This window comes from Staurois parvus, unplaced genomic scaffold (assembly GCF_062004578.1).
Source record: "Staurois parvus isolate SC_StPar_1 unplaced genomic scaffold, SC_StPar_1.0 ptg000635l, whole genome shotgun sequence".
NCBI lineage: Eukaryota > Metazoa > Chordata > Amphibia > Anura > Ranidae > Staurois > Staurois parvus.
In genome coordinates this window covers 1514070-1538174 of record NW_028318431.1, presented here as the reverse complement: position 1 = coordinate 1538174, position 24105 = coordinate 1514070, and the positions used below count along the sequence as shown (strand labels likewise).

The 24105-nt window shown below is 41.1% G+C and overlaps 1 protein-coding gene across 3 annotated transcripts in view; it reads left to right on the top strand.

The window, feature by feature from the left end:
* The window catches only part of ASB11 (ankyrin repeat and SOCS box containing 11), a 28163-nt gene extending 5854 nt beyond the window's left edge, over nucleotides 1-22309 (top strand). Inside the window, exons 2-8 of one of the 3 annotated variants that reach the window (XM_089693630.1) lie at nucleotides 1876-1965; nucleotides 5013-5092; nucleotides 8427-8534; nucleotides 14309-14459; nucleotides 17226-17360; nucleotides 19959-20150; nucleotides 20585-22309. In XM_089693630.1, coding sequence (XP_089549756.1) covers nucleotides 1876-1965; nucleotides 5013-5092; nucleotides 8427-8534; nucleotides 14309-14459; nucleotides 17226-17360; nucleotides 19959-20150; nucleotides 20585-20709 — 881 coding nt within the window. In that variant the 3' untranslated portion in view covers nucleotides 20710-22309. Of the gene's footprint in view, nucleotides 1-1783; nucleotides 1966-5012; nucleotides 5093-8426; nucleotides 8535-14308; nucleotides 14460-17225; nucleotides 17361-19958; nucleotides 20151-20584 lie in introns of those variants that run through there. The other 2 variants (XM_089693629.1, XM_089693628.1) reach the window with 2 other exon arrangements.
* The last annotated feature ends 1796 nt before the right edge of the window (nucleotides 22310-24105 follow it).

The following is a 24105-nucleotide window of genomic DNA, read 5'->3' as shown; positions in this document are numbered from 1 at the left end:
GAACCCAGGATTGTCACACAGGGGATTTAAATCCCCACCGCTTTCTCTCCTCTCTTACAACTGAGACTCAGCATGGGATGCCTGCAGGGAGGATTCCCACACACCTCCTGTGTGAACTCAGGGCTATGACAAGCCTGGGTTCACGCAGGAACAGTGTGGAAACCACATGCAATATGGACAGGAATCGCGTTCCTATTTAAATCGCATTCTATTTTTTGAGGTGCAATTTGTGTCACACCACAAAGTATCAGTAATTGGTACCAGCGAATAATTGGTGCATCCCTGCTTGAGATCATTCACAAGCTCCTCCCGTGTAGTTCTGGGCTAATCCCTCACTTTTCTCATGATCATCCTTACCCCATGAGGTGAAATCTTGCATGGAGCTCCAGACCAGGGGGCGATTGATGGTGTTTTTGTATTTCTTCCATTTGGGAATAATCGCTCAAACAGTTGTCTCCTTCTCACCAAGTTTCTTGCTGATGTCTTGTAGCCCATTCCAGCCTTTTGCAGGTCTGCAATTTTGTCCCTGACATCCTTTGACAGCTCTTTGATCTTGCCCATGGTGGTGAGGTTTGAATGGAAGAAAGATTCTGTGAACAGGTGTCTTTTATACACATAGTGAGTTGTCAATAGAAGCACCTTCTTACATTTGACAGGACTAATCTGTGTACCATATAGTCAGTCTGTAGGAGCCAGAATTATTGTTGGTTGGTAGGGGATCAAATACTTATATTACTCACTGAACTGCAACTCAATTTAAAACATTTGTATCATGTGTTTTTTCTGGATTTTTGGTTGATATTCTGTCTCTATCATTGAAACTATTCCTATGATAAAAATTATAGACCCTTCATTTCTTTGTGAGTGGGCAAACTTATCAAATCTGAAGAGGATCAAATAATTATTTTCCCCACTGTATTTACTCATATTATGTATTTGTTTTTATATGAATTAAGACAGCAGCTTACAGTGTTTTAATTTTACATTCATCTCTTCACCACTTGTCCAAAAGCTCATATTTCAACTCGTAGAGTGACTATATTGCTTGTATATCATACACTGTAGCTGAAAAGCTGATCCATACATTTGTATTCTCCCAACTTGACTACTGCAGTGCTCTACTCACTGGTGTACCTAAATCCACAATTAATTGACTTCAATATGTACAAAATTCTGCAGCCAGAATCCTGACTAGGTCTCGTACAAGTGACCATATTACCCCTATCCTAGAGTCCTTGCACGGGCTACCCGTCAGGTTCCACATAGACTGTAAGATCCTCTTGTTCACCTATAGGGTTTTTCATGGTTTGGCTCCCCATTATCTGTCTGAAATGTTATCAACTTACTCCCTTCCTCATAACCTCCGCTCCTCAAGTTCTGGTCTTCTGTGTGTTCCCCCTAATCATCTACACTCGATGGGAGACAGGGCCTTCTCCTGCTATGCTCCAAAACTTTGGAATTCACTTCCAAAGAACTTCAGAGTCATCATTTCTAAACTCATTAAATTCAAATCGAAAAACTTTTTTCTTTAGGCAAACTTTCATTAAATTTTCTCTTTTTTCCTTTATTTTATCCAGTGTATTTTTTGTGTTTTCTTTGTAAAGCGTTTTGAGGAGCTACCTTTTAAAGGCACTATATAAAATAAAGTTTGTTATTATTATTATTATAATAACTCCTGCAGAGAAATTGCAAAGCCTGAACAGTGCTTCTAGGATTGCGGCTTCTGGCTATAGTTTGGAGATTTGATACCAGTACTGCTGTAAGGTGGCCACTGATCCCAGTCATGTGATGTTGTTTAGTCATTACACTGAGCCTGCACCAGCACTAGCAATGTAATGTCTGCATACACAGAAATGGTTCTTCATGGTGCTTCAGAGGCCTCAGAAAGACACGGACTAACTTCACTACCATGGGCATTGAGAAATGCGCTTTATGGCAATCATATCTGTCACAGCTTCCAGGGAGGTATGTTACTTAATCTTTTACTAACATTTCAGTAGAATTACAAATGCAGAGCAGTTAAACAGCTACTAATCATTTGACATAATAAACCAAACCCAGTCACGTGTATTATTATATTCAATATAATGAGATCCATTCTAGCAAATCACACCTTGTAGCTGTATTTACTACACTTGTTAAAATGATGTTGCATTTTGATGCCGCTGGAAATGTAGAGCACATACTGTAATTAAATCGGTATTTAACAGTCAAATTAAAATAGGTATAACCCCCATTCCCTCCCACCCACACACACTTTTCTGGTCTAGATAATATAACATGAAGTATATGGTCACAGTTATTACCATAAACTTTAACAGGGCCCTTAGCATATAGTGTAAAAAGGATGGGTAACATTCACTTTGGATGCCTATAGATGCTTTATGAACTGTTAATATGATGGGAGAAGAGTGGAATGACCAGCACACCCTAAAATGTAAAATAATCCTTTGGCAGAGGTTTTGGCAGTAGAAATGGGTTAGGACATGGCTAATTGGCAGGAAATGAACTTCATGAAAGTGGATTCCCATAATATTTACTTCAGCTTTTCTCGACCTTTTAACCCTAGTGGAAGCCTTGAAGCAATTTGTAGGTTTCGGGGGACCCCTGATATAACCAATTCATCGAGGTTCAGTGGGAAAATGCCCCTTACATTGGTGGTAAAAAGACCTGCAGCAGTGATCAGAATGCCACCACTAAAGATAAATAGTGCCATGCCACTGGATGTGACAAGTGGTGTTGGTCCTGAAACTATGTCAGCATCATTAAAGGGGAGGTCAATCAACCACAGCTCAAGGAACTCACAGCAACTGCTGGAGGAACTCTAGAGTTCTACGGAACCCTGGTCCTTCAACATTGGGGATTTTCACCCCTTCCTGCCCAGGTCAATTTTCAGCTTTCACCACTGTCACACTTGGAATGACAGTTGTGCAGTCATGGAACACTGTACCCATATAAAATTTTGATTTTATTTTAATTTTGAAAATAAATAATTGTTCTTCATAAATTTATGCCAAAATATATTCTGGTACATTTCTTTGGTGAAAAAAACCCAAATCAGTGTATATTATTTAGTCTGTAGGAAAATTATAGAGTCCACAAACTATGCTATATACAGTATCTGAAAATCAATCAATCCAGATGTACTGACAGCCTATCTCATTTCTTGAGGCCCAATTATGTCAGGACAGTACAGATATTCCCCAAATGACCCTTTTTTGTAAAGTAGACAGTCCAAGGTATTTCGTTAGACGCATGATGAGTTTTTTGTAGTTGGATTTTTTTTGTCATTTATTTTTTGGAAAATAACGAAAAAATCAAATTTTATTTTCTCTTTATTTTTAATATTTTTTTTCAAATGTTTCAATGCTTTTTCTTCTTTATTAAATTTTTTACCTTTTTTTACGATTTTTTCTGGTCACACACTGTGACCAGAGCAATACAATGTTACTAAAGTAACATTGTACCACTCTGGAGAAGTGATTAGGATTTGTTTTTTTACACAATATTATTGCTTATAGCAGTGCATTTCACTGCTATAAGCAAGCATTTTTACTGAATGAAATAGATTCATTCAGTAAGTATTGTTGTGATTAGCTGTGATTGGCCACAGCTAATCACATGGTACAGATGGGCTGTGATTGTACACCAGGAATAGCATGAATCAAAGTCATTAATTGTTTACAATTGTCATGTGATCTGCTGTGATTGGTCACAGCGATCACATGGTACCAGCAGCATGCCAGTACAGTGATTTGTCATCAGCCAGACACCAGCCTGTCACCAGTGACAGATTGCGCCTGCAGCACAGCCACACAACCATGCACGCGCTGCGTTCCAGGAGGATGTCATATGATGTCCACCCAGAACGTTGAAAGTCCCGCCCAGCTGCCATTTATACTTGTTAAGAATGGCTGATCTAGACCCATCCACCATTTATACTTGATTGTTGCTCTACATGTGGGCAGGGTCTATCATCTCCATACGCCATGGGTACATTTGCCCGAGGGCACGTTCTCCAATGCCCCGAGACTAGGCGGCAACTGCTGTCATATGTACATTAAGGTAGTTGCCCGATTCAGAGTTGAGATTTCACAGCACAGAGTAATAAAGCAGAGTTGTGTGTTAGGTGGTGCCTCATCGCAGTATACACTGTGACTTCTATTTGTTGCATGTGGAATGGCGGACCAAACCATGCCACCTCCACCAGTCAGCCTACATTTTGTTACCTTACTCACTGGACATTTGGTTTGCCGGTGCAGCTGAGTACACACATACACATCTTTGTGGCAGCTAGTGGCACTATGTGGGATAGGAGGTATATGTGTAAAACAGAATATTCATGGCCACATATGTTGGAGAGGGCTTAACCATACACTGTTTGTGTTTATGTTTGGGAACTAGTCAGATTCAAAACAGTTTCTCTTGAGGGCAGAATTGACCAACTGGATGCTGGGCAACGCATGCAATTTTTTGTTGACAATGCTGACACTTTGAAAATGTGGCCCATGGTGATTTAAATTATGACTGTACTGTCATGTCAAGATCAGCGGCGGACTGACAACTCATGGGGCCCCCGAGCAATAGGGGATCATGGGGCCCCTGTGTCCTTGCCCAAACTCAAAAAAGCCTATGAAAAAGGTACCAGGGCATCTCATGGGGCCTCCTACTGACCTGGGCCCTCGGGCAGTGCCTGAGTTTCCAAATGGTCAGTCCGCCCCTGGTCAAGATATGCAAATGGAACAAGTTTTTTAAAAAAATTTTGTATCAGTTTTGTTAATTTTGTATCAATTATGTTATCAAGCATCACTAGAAGTTTAATGGCCAAGGACTTGAATCTTGAATAATAAAATTACATTAGTGTCTTCATTCATTCTTGTCGATTTTAATTCAGTATATCCTCCCACATTTTACTGTAGGATAGTAAAATACTGACCAGTGTAAATGCACGGCTTATATGGCTATAAAGATATGGATGATGTGATTTTCACAAAAAAAATATATTTTCTTAGGTTCTTGGGCAGACCGTTCTCCATTACATGAAGCTGCATTTCATGGAAGACTTCTTACTGTGAAAACATTGATAGCTCAGGTATGTACAGACAAACACAGTGCAATCTACAAAAACAAAAAAAGTTTAGGTTGAATAATACAAAAATGTGAACAGCTCAGTTATGCAATAACACAGAGAAAATAACTTGTGGTCCAAAGTCCTGTATTTTGTGGTTGAATAAAGGCAGTAATGCAATTATTAGAAACCAGTTAGAATCATCCAGATTTGTGTAAAGAAATATGAATATCAGTGGATATTATAAAGAAAATAAGATCATTATTAATGTAAAAGAGAATAAAGCCAAGCATAAATGAACTTTCAGGTATAGCCTCCAAAGAAGCATCTTTTTGCAAAGTAAGCTTTAAAAAGACTGGAAATAAGGAGCATATGCATAGAAGAACATATAACAAAGTTTGCTGGGCTTACAAAAGTTAATTATTAAAAGGGATTATGCAATGTAATATTAATAAAACTGCAAACAATTTATAATCTACCAGAATAGGCGTAGCTTTCGCAGCTCAGGCTTACCTAAACCACCATATATCAGAAATCTTATCCATTCAGCTCTAAACTGAATAACCATTCCCTTCTTAATAAAACTGAAATTATTATGGCAGCAGTTAAGCGGGCTGGATGATGCTCTTACTCCAATGGCTGACAAGATTCTGTTGACAAACTATTTAAAGAGAAATCCATGTGCTGTCTGCAAAAAAAGCTAAATGTTTATTGGTCAGAAATCCTGTCTGCTAAATGAATGACCACAATCTAGTGGGATGCATGTTGCTGTGACCAATTACCACCTTGGACAGCTGCTGTTGCAAAATAAAGAACAAGTGGTTATTTGGCCCCCTTTCCCCAAATTCATTTTATTTATTTAACAACCTTCTATTCCAGTGTGTCATCCCATGTGGTCACTTCACTAGTCGCTACCATTCCATTTTATTATGTGTCATAGCAACTGTTATTCTCAGAAATGACAGCCAGTGAAAAACTAAAAAATTAAAGTCACATGTCTGAAAATTAAGTGGTTAAGGCAAACAAAATGTGATTTATAGTTAAGAAAAGTATGATGTGATGTATCAGCTTAAAAGCCTCTGATCTAATAACCACCACAAGATTCAACTTGTGCAATGACAGAGAAAGAAGGAGACATAATTCTCGATTCAGGCTTTGAGCTGCTCCTGAGGAAGCATGGGTCCTGTGGCCAGCCGGTGCTTGCTTGGCTAACCCTGCTACTACGTCAATGCCTAATAGCAGCTCTTCTCACCCAGGGTTTTGTGCAACCCTAAAGGTGGTTAGAGGTTCCTTAATCATTGAACAATTTCTGTCTCTCAATCAACACTGACTGGCATGATGTTGTAGGGGAGGCAGTCTTCTCACTGATAAGCATTGTAAGGTGGTCCTTCTCCCACTTACCACTAATGTAAGGGACCACTGCAATGGCCACTGATGTAAAAAGGTACTTTTAACTCACGACTAATGTAAAGGGGCAATTCTCTGCCCAACACCAATGTAAGAGGGAAATACAATTTTTAATTTTCTGGGCATTATTATTATTACTTTAATTTCATGATTATTACTCAGAATAATTTTGTCTTACAGTACAGAAATGTGTTACAATATGATCTGTACGTGTCAGTTACACCAAGTATACCACATTCTTTATTTTTATTATATTTATTTATTATCATTATACTTTCAGCTTGCCAATCATGCTAATCTACTGTGAAATGTAGATATAATCATTTTACAGGGGATCCCAGAGTCATAAAAAAAAATGTTAAGGTTTCCTTAAAAAAAGGTTGAAGTTGTCTGCTTAATAGTCTAATTACCTGAATTAAACAGAAGTCTAGAATTTCAGCTTATCTCTTTAGTTTACAGTTTACACTACTATCAAGCACAGGGAGAACAACTATTGCTATACGTCTGGAACTCTGCTGCTAGATCTTTGGGTCTCATCCCCCGCAGCTGCAGAGTTGTGTACATCCGCTCTGTATCCTACTCCTCAACTTTTTATTGCCTATTCACAAAGTGCTTTGTATTATGTGAACCCATTCACAAAATGCAAAGCCGCCTGTTAAGGACAGCAGGGGGGGAGGGGGGGGGGTTGGGCAGGACTGCCACTGTATGAGAAAGCATAATTTCCCCATCAGAGCTCCAGGAGTATAGCAAAAGCTATACTTCCAGTGCTCAGTAAAACTCTTAGTTGTAAATAAGAGTCCAAAGTAAGTGGCATACACCTCATTGGACTTATATAGTAAGAGAGCACATTTTATAAAGTGTCTGAATTCCTGGAGTTCATCTTTAACCCCTTGAAGATCGCCCTATAGCAGTTTTATATATAAATGTGATTTTGCACTTCTGCTTCATGGGGGTGTGCGCATGCCATCAGTGGATTGCTTCTGCTGTCAAGTAGTGCCACAGCAGAAGTCAATCTTCGAGTCTCGGCAGACTCAGAGATCGGCTTCTGCTGTGACAGCAGAACCTGCACCCACAGATCGTCAGGCAGGGAGGAACAATAGATCTCTGCCTATATTTACATAGCCAGAGCTCTGTTCTGATGGGGTGGGTGATCGATCATGAGAGCAGAGCTGGGGACACGATCCATCACTTCCCCTTGTACCAGCACCACCTAGTGTACACCCAGCACATAGCTAGGCACACACTTAACCCGTTCATCGCCCGAGATGTTAACCCCTTCCCAACCAGTGTCATTAGTACAGTGATCAGTGTATATTTTTAGCACTGATCACTGTATTAGAGTCACTTGATCCCACAGTGTCAGATAGTGTAAAAATGTTGACTGCAATATCGCAGTCCCACTATAAATAGCTTATCACTGCCATTACTAGTATAAAAAAAAATTAAATTCCAATATATGTCCTATAGTTTGTAGACGCTAAAGGTTTTACGCAAACTAATCAATATACGCTTATTGGGATTTTTTTTAACAAAAATATGTAGCAGAATACATTTTGGCCTAAATTTAAGAATAAATTTGATTTTTAAAATTTTTTTTATTGGATATGTTTTATAGTAGAAAACATAAAATATTGGGTAGTTTTCAAAATGGTGGGTTTTTTTTGTTTATAACGCAAAAATTTAAATCACAGAGGTGATCAAATACCACCAAAAGAAAGCTCTGTTTGTGGCAAAAAAAGGACACTTATTTCATTTGGGTACAGCATTGCATGACCGTGCAATTGTCAGTTAAAATAACATAGCGCCGTATTGAAAAAAATGGTTTGGTCAGGAAGGGGGGTAAATCTTCTGCAGCTGATGTGGTTAAAGACCATGTTTTACAGTATTTTTTGCTGTTATTGTTCTGCAAACTGATAGTTTGTTGGTAACAGTCTACATATTTTCACTTTAGGGTTTTAATGTGAACATTTTGACCATAGACAGAGTTTCTCCTGTTCATGAAGCATGCCTTGGTGGTCATGTCTCTTGTGCCAAAGTATTACTGGAGAATGGAGCCCGAGTAAGTCTTTTTTTAATTACTATGCCATTTGTATTTTCTTTGTTGCTTTCAAAGAGGTTGCATGAACAAAGAATGAAATAATTTTAGGCAGATTTCTAAGGGTTATTGTATAAGGTCATGTTAGTAAGATGTTCTTGGAGCTTGCACCTTTAAAAACTAGCTGTGAAAGTAGGTAGGTGGTCTTTTTACTTTTTTTCCTTGGGGGCCCCCTCAAGATACCAACGGTCACAACTGGACACAGCTACGAGATCTTGGAAAGTGAATGCACTCAAGTCACCTCAGTTGCGATTGCAAACACTTCAGTTTTATTGGCATAACATCAGGTTATTATACTGTAGTCTTTGGGCAAACACACCCTCAGACCATCCAATCAAATACATGTACATTTTTTTACCTTAACTCAACAATTATTTGTATGAGGTTTGCATTTTCACTCTTCTGCTTTATCTATCATGCCATATAGACCATGGCTGTAATCTGACCCAACACCCAAGATCATGGCTGTAATCTGACCCAACGCCCAAGTTGTGGTTATAACTTTTCAGAAATGAGAGTAGACCTTATCTGCTTTTTTGTAAAGTTTGCAAAAACACTCATTTCTACATGAAGCTGGCATAGACGGTTTTGTTAGTGTATACATATCTCATATATGTATGTTAAACTAGCATCTTGTATTAGTGTATACAAAATGGATTCAGTTATATCCCATTTAATCCTTTCAAGCAGGACTGAGCAGTGACTCCCACCACATGTCTATGATCCATGTTTCTAGCGTGATTTGTTAAAGTAGTATTAAAAGAGGAAGTTCCGCTTTGAAGACTCATCACCCGCTCCTCATTAAGGATTGGCACCTCCCTGTAGTCTTCTGGGACACATAATGGGTCCTAGAAGACTACGGGGCCATTCAGGAAGCGCATCGCTACTCGCGCATGCGCAGTGGACACCCGGCTGTGAAGCCGCAAGCTGTCACAGCCGGCTGCCCACACTGAAGATGCCGGCGCCTAGAACACCAGATGGCTGTTGAAACGGGCTGCAAGGAGGACACCGCGGGATTGTGGAAGAAGGTGAGTGGCTGTTTTTTAAAAGTCAGCAGCTACAGTTTTTTTTTTCACAGTGTGACTGGAACTCCACTTTAAGCACAAAAGCCAACATTTATTATATTGCAGCTTACCAATTCCTAGATGGGATGGCTGGGTTAATTTTTTTTTTTTTTTTGGCTTTCTTTCTTCTATTTTCATCTAGTGATCCAGCCATTAAGTCTGTTGTTTTTCAGCAGAAAAGCTCTCTTGCTCTTGCAGGGTTGATGCAGACACTTTAACACTGGCAGAAGTGTTTACAATGATCAGCTTTTACTTATTTATGTAAAGACATTATTAAAAAAGGAAAAAAAAAAATATGTAACTGCTTATAAAGTATTAGCTGGAGTTCAGCTTCAATTTGTTAGTACATTTAAATCTGCTAGTACAGCTCACCCCCCCCCCCACCAGACAGACAATGCTGCTATCCAAATCTGTCCCCTGTGCTCATTCAGCCAGAGTGGTGTCTGTATAACTGTATAATACAAGAGGGGTGTTACTGGCCAGATCACCAGGTGAAAACGGAAGGCAAAAAGAAATCTGATGAAGCCACTACTTCTAAAGATTGGTAAGCTGCAATATATTACATTTATGGTTTTGAGTTTAATACCATCGTAAGTATGAAGGTGTAATACTAAAGGTCTTCAGAGGATGGCAGCAAATATACTGCACGAGAATGTACTGTGTGACTGCACAGCTCCAGTCACTTCTGGTCAGATTTAACCTCTTGCCGACCGCGCATAGCCGAATGATGGCTTCACCGCGGCCGGCCAGTTCTGAGTGGACGTCATATGACGTCCTCCCAGAACGCGCTCTCCTGCGCGCCCCAGGGGGCGCGCACCCGGCGATCTCCGTGATCTCCGTACGGACACAGCTGATCACGTGATGTGGTGAAAGGCCGATCCCACCGGCCTTTTACCACGTGATCAGCGGTGTCCAATGACACGCTGATCACAGGGAAATGCAAGTGCCGGTTCTCGGCTGCACTTTCCTCACGCTGTCAGATCGTGAGGAAAGTACTGCCGAGAACCGGCAGTTGTCAGAGCGGGGATCGGCACCGATCATCAGGGCACTGATGCTCAGTGCCCTGATGATCGGTGCCCAGCAGTGACACCCGCAAGTTCCGCCCAGCAGTGCGCCCACTAGCCCCACCCACCCGTTCCCAGCAGTGCCCCCACCTGTGCCCAGCAGTGCACCCACCTGTGCCACTCTGCAGTGCCACCTACCTGTGCCCAGAAGTGCCACCTACATGTGCCCAGCAGTGCCACCCACCTGTGCCCACCCACCTGTGCCCACCAGTGCCACCCACCTGTGCCCACCAGTGCCACCCACCTGTGCCCACCCACCAGTGCTGCCCACCAGTGCCACCCACCAGTGCAGCCCAGCAGTGCTGCCAGTCAGTGCCACCAGTCAGTGCCCAGGGGTTGTGCCAGTCAGTGCCCAGAAGTGATGCCAGTCAGTGCCGTCTATCAGTACCCATCATCAGTGTCACCTATCAGTGCCGCCTATCAGTGCTGCATATCAGTGCCGCCTATCCGTGACCCCTAATTAGTGCTGTCTATCAGTACCGCCTATCCGTGCCACCTCATTAGTACTGCCTATCAGTGCCCTTTAGTGCCGCCTATCAGTGCCCATCAGTGCCGCCTCATCAACGCAAATCAGTGAAGGAGAAAAAATACCTGTTTGAAAAATTTTATAAAAGAAACAAATAAACTTTTTTTTTTTTTTCAAATTTTTTGCACTTTTTTTAATTTATAGCGCAAAAAGTAAAGTGCCCAGTGGCGATTAAATACCACCAAAAGAAAGCTCTATTTGTGAGAAAAAAATGATCAAAATTTCATATGGGTACAATGTTGCATGACCGCGCAATTGTCAATCAAAGTGCGGCAGCGCTGAAAGCTGAAAATTGGCCTGGTAAGGAAGGGGGTATAAGTGCCTGGTAGGCAAGTGGTTAAAGGATTAATTTGAGTAATTGGAGGTGGTGCAATGAAAATGATTGCTTATTTTGGTGACACGGATGGATATAGTAAAATCCAGTCTGCTAGCCGCCTTTATTACCTGAAGTAACCTCTGTTCCAGAAATTATTAGAATAGCATTACTGGCATTGGCATATTTGTGACTGCTACAGAATGTACAGAATGTAATCCAAACATTTTTCAGTTCTCCACAGACAATAGATGCTTGTTATACAATAAACTATATATTGGTGCCTAGCATTAGTAGCGTTTGTACCATGAATGTAAACTCTAAACTTTCTATGTTTTTGTTCATATAAATAAAGAATTGGTTTCCACTGTATTATCAAAAAGTTCACATATTATTATGGTTCAGTTTGCAAACATGTGCCTACAATAGGGCAGAGGGTGAAATTGGTTCTGAGCCCAATCTATGACTACTTTAAGGGACCTATGAGGTCAAGGGCTCCACCTAGGCCTGATTCAAGAGCCCATGAGGTCAAGGGGTCCACCTAGACCTTATTTAAGAACCCATGAGATCAAGGAGTCCACCTAGGCCTGATTTTAAGGGCCCATGAGGTCAAGGGGTCCACTTAGGCCTGTTTCAAGAGTCCATGAGGTCAAGGGGTCCACCAAGGCCTGATTCAAGAGCCCATGGGGTCAAGGGGTCCACCTAGGCCTGATTTTAAGGGCCAATGTGGTCAAGGAGTCCACTTAGGCCGGATTCAAGAGTCCATGAGGTTAAGGGGTCCATCTAGGCCAGATTCAAAGACCCATGAGGTCAAGGGGTCCACCTAGATCTGATTCAAGGGCCCATAAGGCTAGGGGTTCCAAAGATGTCTCTTTGCCAGCTCCAGGTTCCTGTTCATACAGTGTGTCTCTTTCACTTGATTCTTTTTTTCCTATGGCATATTTTCTATTTGTTTAAAATGAAAGTCCACCTTTAGTTACGTTTTACAAAAATCCCCCATGCAGTTCTAGATCCCATAATTAGTACACACCAGCGGTCCTCATTTTCAAATGCTGCTCCTGCTTTCCTTACCTTATGCAGTCGTGAGGGGCCTCTCCACAGAAACTACTGGCCCTTTTATCCCACTCTGTCTTCCTGTTTGCAGGGTGAGCTCATCCCATTCAAACTATGCACATGCGCAGTGCACTGCCCTCTTCTCTAGCTGCAGTGGCTGAGCTTGACTGCTTCCCATACAGTAGATAATGATAGAGCACACTGTGTATGTGTGCAATTTGAACAGGCTGGAGCAGTTGCTAAGGGGCACACATTTATAGTGTTCAGCCCATCCTGCAAACGTCAGTACAGAGGGGGATCAAGAGACCAGAAGTTTATGTGGAGAGGTTCCCATGGCCCCCATAGCTGCATAAGGAAAACAGGAGCAGCATTTTAAAATGAGGACAAATGGGATCTTGAAATGCCTTAGGGAATTATGTAAAATGTTACTAAAAGTGAACTTACCCTTTAAATTTAGCTTCAAGGCCCTTTAACATTTTGTTATACCTCTAATGTTATCTAGGGAGCATGTATACACTTGAAAGTGTCCTCTGGGGCTCACATTGTGGAAGAAGGCCTTAGAAGCATTCATTCGATAGGCTGATTTTCCCCTTGTCAGCAAAGATACATTATATAGCGCCGTCAATTTACGCAGCACTTTACATATATATTATACATTCCCATCAGTCCCTAACCCTCAAGGGGCGTACAATCAAAGGTCCCTAACTCACATTCATACATACATATACTAGGCCCATATTAGACAGGAGCCTATTCACCTACCAGCATGTCTTTGGAGTGTGGGAGGAAACCGGAGTACCCGAGGAAACCCATGCAGGCACAGGGAGAACATGCATACTCCAGGAAGGTGGTGCTGTGGCTGGGATTTGCATATATAAGTTTATGCCAACACCTCAAAAAAAAAAAAAAGTGTAAATAAAAAAAAAGGATGTTTGATACATTACATTTTCAGAACTGCCTGGGGTGTCCATAGTAACACATTATACTCCTCTGTTTCAAAGGCATACCATTAAATGAATAGGAGGAGCTAATTCGCTTATATAAGCATAAGGGCAAAAGTGTGGTACAGGTGCTTATGTTATTTATTATCATTGTCATGTCCCACCTTAGAAAGCAATAATAAGACAGAAAAAGATGGGAATTAACTAAGCTTCCTGTGCCATTATAATAGTCAGAAGTGGTGTGCGCCATGTTAACTGAAGAGAGAGAGCTGTTTCAGGTCTGTCGGAGACTCCTGTGCCAGAGTAAAATAGAAGCTAGTGCAGTCCTATCCCCTATAATAGAGGGAAAAGGGCACTTTTGAATATAGAACACTGCTACAGATTCCTACCAGGTATCTTGTTGTAGGGAATGTGAGCTGTAAGCAGTCAGCTGACATCCTCCTCTCTGCTTGTGCAGTGATTACACTACACAAGCAGAGCATATAGGGTTAACAACCCTCCTCCTCTCTCCTGCTCTGAGCCTAGCAGGGGGACAGATAAATCAGAGCATGCTGTTCTAAGTCTTATGTTCTCTGTGCTGCCTGTCACAGACATGGCAGAGCAGAGGACTGATCACGTCTAATGAACAAAGGGGATTGAACCCTTGTTAATTAGAAGGAACATCCACTCCATTTTTATATTTAGAGGAGTGATGCAAGCATGGTGCTTGCATCACTCTTTGCAAATTCCTCCCATAGAGTTGTACATAAATCTGATTTTATATTATCTTCTGCCCAGGTCAATGTGGTGACAGTGGATGGAATCACTCCTCTGTATAACGCATGTAGGAGTGGGAGCGTTGCTTGTGTCAGTATGCTATTGGATTATGGGGCTAACCCAGAGCTGGAAACTCAGCTGGCTTCTCCTCTTCATGAAGCAGTCATAAGAGGTAACATGTTTAACTCTCATATATATGAATGAGCAAGGCAATGGCCATTTCTTTCACAAATGGAAAATTATTCACTGCTATTTAAAATACAATTTCAAATAAGATACATAAGCCAAGGTTTACCTAAAAGTGTCCAGTCTCTAGTTGAATGCTAAAGACCAAGAGTTGTGGTGTACATAGACCTGATGTTCTTCATCACTTTTTACCATTGTTGTATTAATGACCAGATGCAGCAGTTTTACAAAGATGTTGGAAAATGTTAGGCTTACAACCCTCAGTAAAGCAGATGAAATATTAGTATGGCTTAGTATCTTTCTTGCTTTCAGGTCCATCGTGCCCCTGTATGAACCCTTGGGTTCCTACAGAGCAGCCTCTCTCAACCCATTCAGGTCTACTGTTACCAGCATTTCTTTTATAGCCCTAATTTCTATTTGTTTATTTACATTATGAATGCTAAAAGCTATTTAGTTGTATAGAGCAGCCCTGGGTGTCAAGTATACTAAGCATGCCAAATTCCTTATTATTTCTTTAATTTATACATTTAATCTTACTGTTAACACCAATATACCAAGATCTGCAGATACAGTAATTATTTTTAGAGGTGTCCTGAGACCTGAAAGTAATTCAAGGGTTCCTCTATGTAGGAAGCTACAATTGTTAGCTGAGTAGCAGCCTGGGAGTAATAGTTAGCAGGGGGTCAAAATTGGGTCAGGGCAGAGAGGCTCTACAGACCAACCCGTTTGGAATTTCCTCCTGCACTAGAGCTTTGGAGAAAGGTCTAGAAGCAGTGGGCGAATCTGAAGAGTTGCTGATTTGTACTCTTAGAGGATCCTGGCCAATCCCCAACAGGAGGCTTGGCAAGGGGCCAGGACAACTTTTAAGAGTAGATGAACCTGCTCAGCAGCAGGAGAGTTTGGGTAAAAGAGAGAGGAGGATGTGAGAGGCAGGAGCCTGTGAGGGGGCTCAGATGGAGAGAGACTCACCTGCAGGCAAATAACTTTGGAAGGCTGAAAACATAGAGCTTCACCAGCCTAATGAGAGAGGACCACCTGTGTGGCAGGGAATGAGTGGCCCAGCTAGAAGGCCTGGTAGCAGCCACCGACCCACTGGCAGCACAAGAGAGGGACCAAGTGAGTAAACCTTCACCTCCAGGGCCAGTAATGGGAAAGGAGCACGTGGGGAAGTGGATGTGCAATCTTACGCAGGACTGTTTCACACTGAAGTGGCAGGCACTGGATCCCCTGCCTATGGATTCACCCAGAACAACTGGATGAGGAGAGGAGTCACCTGGGTTCTGGGTGGTACAATAGGAGATGCTGGCTAGCTCTCCAAAAGAAAGAGGATTTTTGCTGTAAAGACTTGTACATAGTTGCTAAGGAGTTTTTCCTTTGTTACCATTCCTTTGGGCATCCTATACAACCCTTACCCCATCCAAGTTCTAAATCCCCTAATAAAAATTCAAAACAAAGCTCAAGGACTGGTTACTGTCTCCTGATGCCAGTCTGAGTGAAGGAAGTGCGTGTTGCCTGGCTGTACAGGACCCAAATCTATTGCAACTCCTAAGGGGGTAGCGCTACATCTATGTTAAGAAGGATTAGAGACGCTGCTGTAGACACAGTTGCAAGCTACCACAAAACAATATCCCCACGCCATAGGGTGTTAGTTACCTGAATAAACATAGAATAGTATATAACTATACACAACCTATGACCTAATAAATACAAGAAGTAAGACATATTTGATTTCTTGGGATAACAAAGCTGTGTAGGAGTTAGGAAATCAATAATAAATGGTTCTGTAAATTCTAATTAAGTGTACTACATGCAGCAATTTTGCAACTTTTACTATGCTATGTCTATTTTACTGTTCCCGTTCTGGAGCAAAAATACAATGGGGGTTATTTACTAATCCTGCAGCGTGCAAAATCTGATGCAAATCTGCATAGAAACCAATGAGCGTCCAGATTTTATTGTCAAAGCTTATTTGAACAAGCTGAAGTTAGAAGCTGATTGGCTACCATGCACAGCGGCACAAGATTCTGAGTGAACCAGTTTTAGTAAATCTCCCCCAGTAGGTCTAATAAAAATGGGTAGATTTGTCACCACTTATTGATTTCAGTGAGTAAACTGGCCATATACAGTATGGACAGACTTCTTACAAGACTAATGAGAATCAAAATATTTGCCTTGTATCTTTCTTAGCTCTATCTTACCTTCTATCTCAAGCAATCACACACATAGTATCACTTTCATCCAACTAGGTGGTATTTTGACCCTTACCTGTATAGAAGAGTTTGGAGTGTTTCCTGTTTGCTTATATATTTTACAGTGGGTTGGAAAATCTCTGTGTGATAATGAGCAGCTCTGATAAGTTGGAGCCCCTAAACCTGAGGGAGATTACAGATGTCCTAATTATCAGTGATAATTATAAGTGATGCTCAAATTACAACTACTGCGTAAAATAAAATGTCTGCCTACGTCTACCCTAAGATCCATCTTCCTCCTACTAGAGATATTGTTAGAGGAAGGTGGAAGCTAGCAGAAGGTCAGGACAGACTGAAATGTCTTATACAATACAGTATATAAGAATGTCTTCTCTAGAAGCATTTAGTCATTGGTAGGTGCTAGTGGAAGGAGATGATCTTGGTTGATAAAGTCCTGGTCATGACATAATGGTTAATGTTAGTAGCTTTAATTTTGGGTATAAATATTATTTTGTTAAGTAACTTATTTCATATTTTCTGCTTATTATTTCTTATGTCTCCAGGTTACCGGGAATGTGCAGAAATGTTAATCTCATATGGAGCAGACATTGATAAAGAACTTCAGAACATTGGTACTCCGCTGTACTTAGCCTGTGCCCACCAGAAAGCTGACTGTGTTAGAAAGCTTCTTGAACTGGGTAATGCTATGATTATTTAGGAGTATAACTGTGAGCAAGTGAGATCACTGCCCTATATACAGTATATAAGGTCTGTACAGTTGGGCAACAGTCACAGTGATGATCATTGCACATAGTCCAGGGCTAACAAAAATGCAACACATGAATTTTATTATTTTCCCTTTACCCAATGCTGATAGTGCACTGTGTGTTATTATATATGTGTGCATGCACACGGCGGGGGTGTTTGTCCCTGAAGTTGATGTGCTGTAAGCAGAAAAATGGGCATCACAGTTTGTTGTGTAAGGGGCAGTGTAGATTTAGACTGATCAGGGTGTCCATGCTGACCTGTGTCCACAGCAAGTAGAGCCTACGATGGGCAAATGAGCATCAGAACTGGACCACAGAGCAATGAAAGAAGGTGGCCTGGTCTAATGGATCACATATTCTTTTACATCATGTGGATGGCCAGGTGCATGTACATCACCTACCTTGGGATGGGATAACACCAGGATGCACTATGGGAAGAAGGTAAGCTGGCAGAGGCAGTGTGTGATGCATTGGTAATGTTCTGTTGGGATACCTTGGTCCTGCTGTTCATGATTACTTTGACACGTACCACCTACCTAAACATTATTGCTGACAAAGTACACCCCTTCATGGAAGCGGTATTCCCTGATGACAGTGGCCTCTTTCAGCATGGTAATGTCCCCTGCCACACGGCAAAAATTATATAATAATGGTTTGAGGAACACCACAATGAGTTAAATGCATTGTCTTGGCCTTCAGATTCTTCAGATCTCAATCCAATTGAGCATCCATGGGGTGTGCTGGAAAAACAAGTCCAATCCATGAAAGCCTTACCTCACAACTTACAGGACTCAATGGATCTGCTACTGACCAAACACGACAACATATATTCAGAGGTTTAGTGGCGTCCATGCCACACCCGGTTAGGGCAACAAAAGGGGGACCTACTCAATATTAGGTACACTATCATAATGTTGTGGCTGATCAATGTGTATAAATTGTGTGTGTATATACAGTTAGGTCTATATATATTTGGACACAAGTACAATTTTAGTTTTTTTCAGGTATTTACCAAAACGTATTCAAGCTATAGTTGTATAATGGTTATGGGCTGAAAGTGCACACTCTCAGGTTTAATTTGAGGGTATGTACATTCAAATTGAAGGAAGGGTTTAGTAATTACAGCTCTTAAAAGTAGCGAACCCCCTTTTTCAAGGGGCCAAAGGTAATGAGACAATTGAATATAATCATAAATAAAATGTTCATTTTTAATATTTTGTTGAAAATCCTTTGCTGGCAATCACTGCCTGAGGTCTGGAACCCATGGACATTACCAAAGACTGGGTTTCCTCCTATCTGATGCTTTGCCAGGCTGTAACTGCAACTGTCTTCAGTTGATCTTTGTTTGTGGCTCTTTCTGCCTTTAGTTTTGCCTTCAGCAAGTGAAACGCATGCTCAATTGGGTTGAGATCAGGTGACTTTACCATTGCAGAATATTCCACTTCCTTTCCTTCAAAAGCTCCTGGATTGCTTTTGCAATGTGTTTTGGGTCATTGTCCATCCGTACTGTGAAGTGCCGTCCAATCAACTTTGCTGCATATGGCTGAGTCTATTCTTCAGGTATGAATGGTTTGCACTGTGTGGTGAACCCTCTGTATTTGCTCTCATGAAGTCTTCTCTTGATTGTAGACTTTGACAATGATATGCCCACCTCCTGGAGAGTGTCCTTCACTCGTCTGAATGTTGTGAATGGGTTTTTCTTTACCATAGAGAGGATCCTGCGATCATCCACCACTGTTGTCTTCTATGGACGCCCATGCCTTTTTATGTTGCTGAGCTCACCAGTGCATTCTTATTTCATCAGAATGTACCAAACTGTTGATTTGGCCAATCCTAATGTTGCTGCTATCTCTCTGATGGATTTGATTCATTTTTGAAGCCTTACAATGGCCTGTTTCACTTGCATGGACAGCTCCTTTGAACACATGATGTGGGTTGACAGCAATAAGTTCCAAATGCAAATACCACGCTTAGAATCAACTCCAAACCTTTTACCTGCTTAATTGATGAATAAATAATGGAGTACCTCACACCTGGCCATGAAACAGCTTTTGATTCAATTCTTAAGAGCTGTAATTCCTAACCCCTTCCACCAGTTTGGATGTACATACCCTCAAATTAAACCTGACAGTGTGTACTTTCTGCCCATTATATAACTATAGCCTGAATATGCTTTGGTAAATACCCAAAAAACACAAAGTGTGTGCGTGCGTGCCTGCGTGCGTGTGTTATATACACATTTTTCCTTGCATGTGATCAGGTAATTGAGGCAAACACAACTTCACCTTCTTTACTAATCTAATTGAACATTCACTTTGCAAAGTGAACATACACTTTCAGAAGTGAACAGTCTCAATTTCTTTAGTAAATCAATCCTATTTGGTGAAGATAGTGAATATCATTATTATAAAGATTTGGCCATATGGTCAGCTCATCCTATACTTGATGTGTGCCTGGCAGCCTCATTATCAAAGGTATAGCCAAGCAGACACAGATGTATTAATTAGACCTGTTTGATTTATTTTCTAGGTGCAGACGTGAACCACGGGAAACTTTTAGACACACCTCTCCATGCTGCTGCTCGCAAAACAAGTGAAGAGATTGTCAAGTTGCTTATTGATTATGGGGCCAATGTGAAGAGTAAAAACATGGAAGGAAAATACCCCATAGAACTGACAGCACCCAGGAGTGCTGTAGAAAGAACGTTGCTCATCGCAGAAGGTATTCATAATAAAATAGTACCAGACTCTTTAAATATTTGGATTAAGTGCAGAAGGGTAAGAACCTCTGCCAGAGTTTTGCTGCTGCCTGTGCCTTTGTTGGGGGGGAGTTCTTGTGACTTCCTCTCTCAATGACACCCTGGCATTTCCTGACACTTTGGGTGACTGTGAAATAGGAAATAAAGGAAAATAATGGAGACCCAGCAATAGAAAGTGTTGATTCACTGCTGGGGAGATTTTACCTTGCTTCTTGTTTTAGTGTCACCCCATGTTTTGGAGTGTCATGTTATCCATGAAACAGGAAAAGATAGGACATTACCAACATTGACATGGACATCAATAGAGACACCTTTGTTTAGAGTAAGGTTGACTACATGAAAAGGAAAACTATTCCCTACCTTCTAAAGTGATATTATTGTTGATCTTCATTTCTAGGTCCAGCTTCCTTGGCTCAACTGTGTCGGCTCAGCATTCGAAAGTTGTTGGGTTCTTCCTGTGTACAAGTGGTGCCCAGGCTTCAGTTACCCAACAGACTAATACAATTTCTACTATATCGATAGAACTTCAAACTGGCATTACCCCATTTTTCTAATCCCAGGAGCCATAGCTGATAATGCTTTTGTTATTTTATTATTTTTGAAAATGAGTTGTCTAATTTGGAGATGACTGACTTAACATTATGATCACATCAACTAAAACACCATTTTAAATGATATTCCATTTTAACTAAAAGCAAAACTGCACTTTATATTTCATTTACTGTTTCCAACAGCATGGCCTGAAGCCTCCTACAGCTCTATTTCCATCAATTCCAGGTTGCTCATTCAAATCAGTGTATTATACATTTCCTGTCTGTCCACAGTGCCCTCTAGTGACATGGAGAAACATTGCTCACAACAAAGTACAATATAAACAAAGCCCTGGGAGGCTGCAGGCTGTGTTGAATGAAAGAGACCTATTTAACCACTTGCCCTCCTGATGATTCCCCCCCCCCTTCCTGACTAGACCATTATTTGCATTATGGGGCTGCGTTGCTTTATCTGACAATTGCGCGGTCATGCAACGCTGCACCCAAATAAAATTTATGTCCTTTTTTCCCACAAATTGTGCTTTCTTTTGGTGGTATTTGATCGCCTGTGCTTTTTTAATTTTTTGCGCTATAAAAAAAAGACTGCCAATTTAAAAAAAAAATCAATATTTTTGACATTTTGCTATTAAACATGTCCAGTAAAACAATTTAAAAACTCAAATTTTGTCATAAATCTACACCAAAATGTATTCTGCTACATATCATTGCTAAAATAAAATCCCAATATGTGTAAATTAACTGGTTTACGTGAAAGTTATAAAGTTTACAAATGGTGGTATATATACTGGATTTTTTTTTTCACAAGTAATGTGGCGATCAGTGACTTATAGCAGGACCGAGGCAGACATTCTGACACTGGGAGGAACTAACTTGGTGTAATTGACATCCCCAGTGACACCAAGACAGTGATCAGTGCTAAAAAAAAAAGCACTGACACTGTACTAATGGCACTGAGCAGGAAGGGGTTAACATGAGGGGTGATCAAAGGGTTAACTGTGTGAAGGGATTGTTTTACTAGGGGGCGGTGCCTGTGTCCTTCACTTTAATCATGCTGCTCTGATGCATCCAGAGCAGTGTTTCAGAGCTGACTATTTTGTTTAATAACAGTCCTCCTCCCCGTCGGAGATCTTCGGAAATCACCAGGCGCCGGCAAGTAATTACTGGCTGGGACCTGGTGATTGACAGCTGTGAATGGCGGCGTGGGTAGGGCATGTGCCCCCTACTGGGAAATGAAAAATCACGTATATATATATATATATATATATATATATATGTGTGTGTGTGATTTTGCGCACCCATGCCACCCTGTAGCAGTGTTCTGCTATACAGCGGCCGGAAAGCAGTTAAAGGTAAGCTAAACAAAATCAAAATAATCTCCTGCACTACCTAGTGAGTTTACAAAGCGAGAGAGTGAAGACTAATAGTAGTGAAATGGAGCTGCTGCTAGCATTAAATTGTGTTCCCACAACAAAAGATAAACATAAATAAAACCATGCTGCGCTGCAAATACAGTGAAGGAAATAAGTATTTGATCCCCTGCTGATTTTGAATGTTTGTCCACTCACAAAGAAATGATCAGTCTAAAAATCGAATGGTAGGTGTATTGTAACACTGAGAGACAGAATAACAACAAAAATTAAAAAGAAATGCATGTCTAACAAATTATGCACTGATTTGCATGTTCATGAGGGAAATAAGTATTTGATCCCCTATCATTCAGCAGGATTTCTGGCTACCAGGTGTCTTTCATACAGGTAACAAGCTGAGATTAGAAGCATTCTCTTAAAGGGAGTACTGCTAATCTCATTTTGTTACCTGAATAAAAGACACCTGTCCACAGGAGCAATCAAAAAATCAGATTCCAAACTCTCCACCATTGCAAAGACCAAAGAGCTGTCCAAGGATGTCAGAGAGAAGATTGTAGACCTACACAATGCTGGACTGGGCTACCAAACTATCGCCAAGCAGCTTGGTGAGAAGGTGACAACAGTTGTTGCAATCATTCGCAAATGGAAGAAACACAAAACAACTGTCAGTCTCCCTAGGTCTGGTGCACCATGCAAGATCTCACTTCGTGGAGTGTCAATGATCATGAGAACAGTGAGGAATCATCCCAGAACTACATGTGAGGATCTTGTCAATGATCTCCAGGCAGCTGGGATCACAGTCACCAAGAAATCAATTGGTAACACACTATACTGACAAGGATTGAAATCGTGCAGTGCCCGCAAGGTCCCTCTGCTCAAGAAAGCACATGTCCAGGCCCGTCTGAAGTTTGCCATTGAACATCTGAATGATGCAGAGGAGGACTGGTTGAAATTGGTGTGGTCAAATGAGACCAAAATCGAGCTCTTTGGCATCAACTCAACTCGTCGTGTTTGGAGGAGGAGGAATGCTGCCTATGACCCCAAGAACACCATCCCAACTGTCAAACATGGTGGTGGAAACATTCTGCTTTGGAGGTGTTTTTCTGCTAAGGGGACAGGACAACTGCACCGCATCAAAGGACAGATAGACGGGGCAATGTACCTTCAAATCTTGGGTGAGAACCTTCTTCCCTCAGCCAGGGCATTGAAAATGGGTCGTGGATGGGTGTTCCAGCATGACAATGACTCAAAAACACGGCCAGGACAACAAAGGAGTGGCTCAAGAAGAAACACAGTAAGGTCCTGGAGTGGCCTAGCCAGTCTCCAGACCTTAATCCGATTGAATATCTGTGGAGGGAGCTGAAAGTTCGAGTTGCCAAACGTCAGCCACCAAACCTTAATGACTTGGAGAGGATCTGCCAAGAGGAGTGGGCCAAAATCCCTCCTGAGATGTGTGCAAACCTGGTGGACAACTACAGGAAACCTCTGACCTCTGTGATTGCCAACAAGGGATTTGCCACCAAGTACTAAATCATGTTTTGTGAAGGGGATCAAATACTTATTTCCCTCATGAACATGCAAATCAGTGCGTAATTTGTTAGACATGCATTTTGTTTGAATTTTTTGTTGCTATTCTGTCTCTCAGTGTTACAATACACCTACCATTCAATTTTTAGACTGATCATTTCTTTGTGAGTGGGCAAACATTCAAAATCAGAAGAGGATCAAATACTTATTTCCTTCACTGTAGGTCTTGAAAGGATAGCAGGCTACTGTGTTCACAGATAATGTTGAGTAATGGAAATGGGATTGCTGTTTTTTTTTTAATGGAATTGAATCACATTTAGTACTACTAGAATATTTTAATGTACAAAAATAAAAGTCTTTAGAATTTTAATATATTTTTATGTGTATTGTTTGCTTTAATGGCCCACTCTCTTCTTTTTATATTTTTATTTGTATTAAGGAAAAACATAAGGACAATACAACCAAAAGCAAAC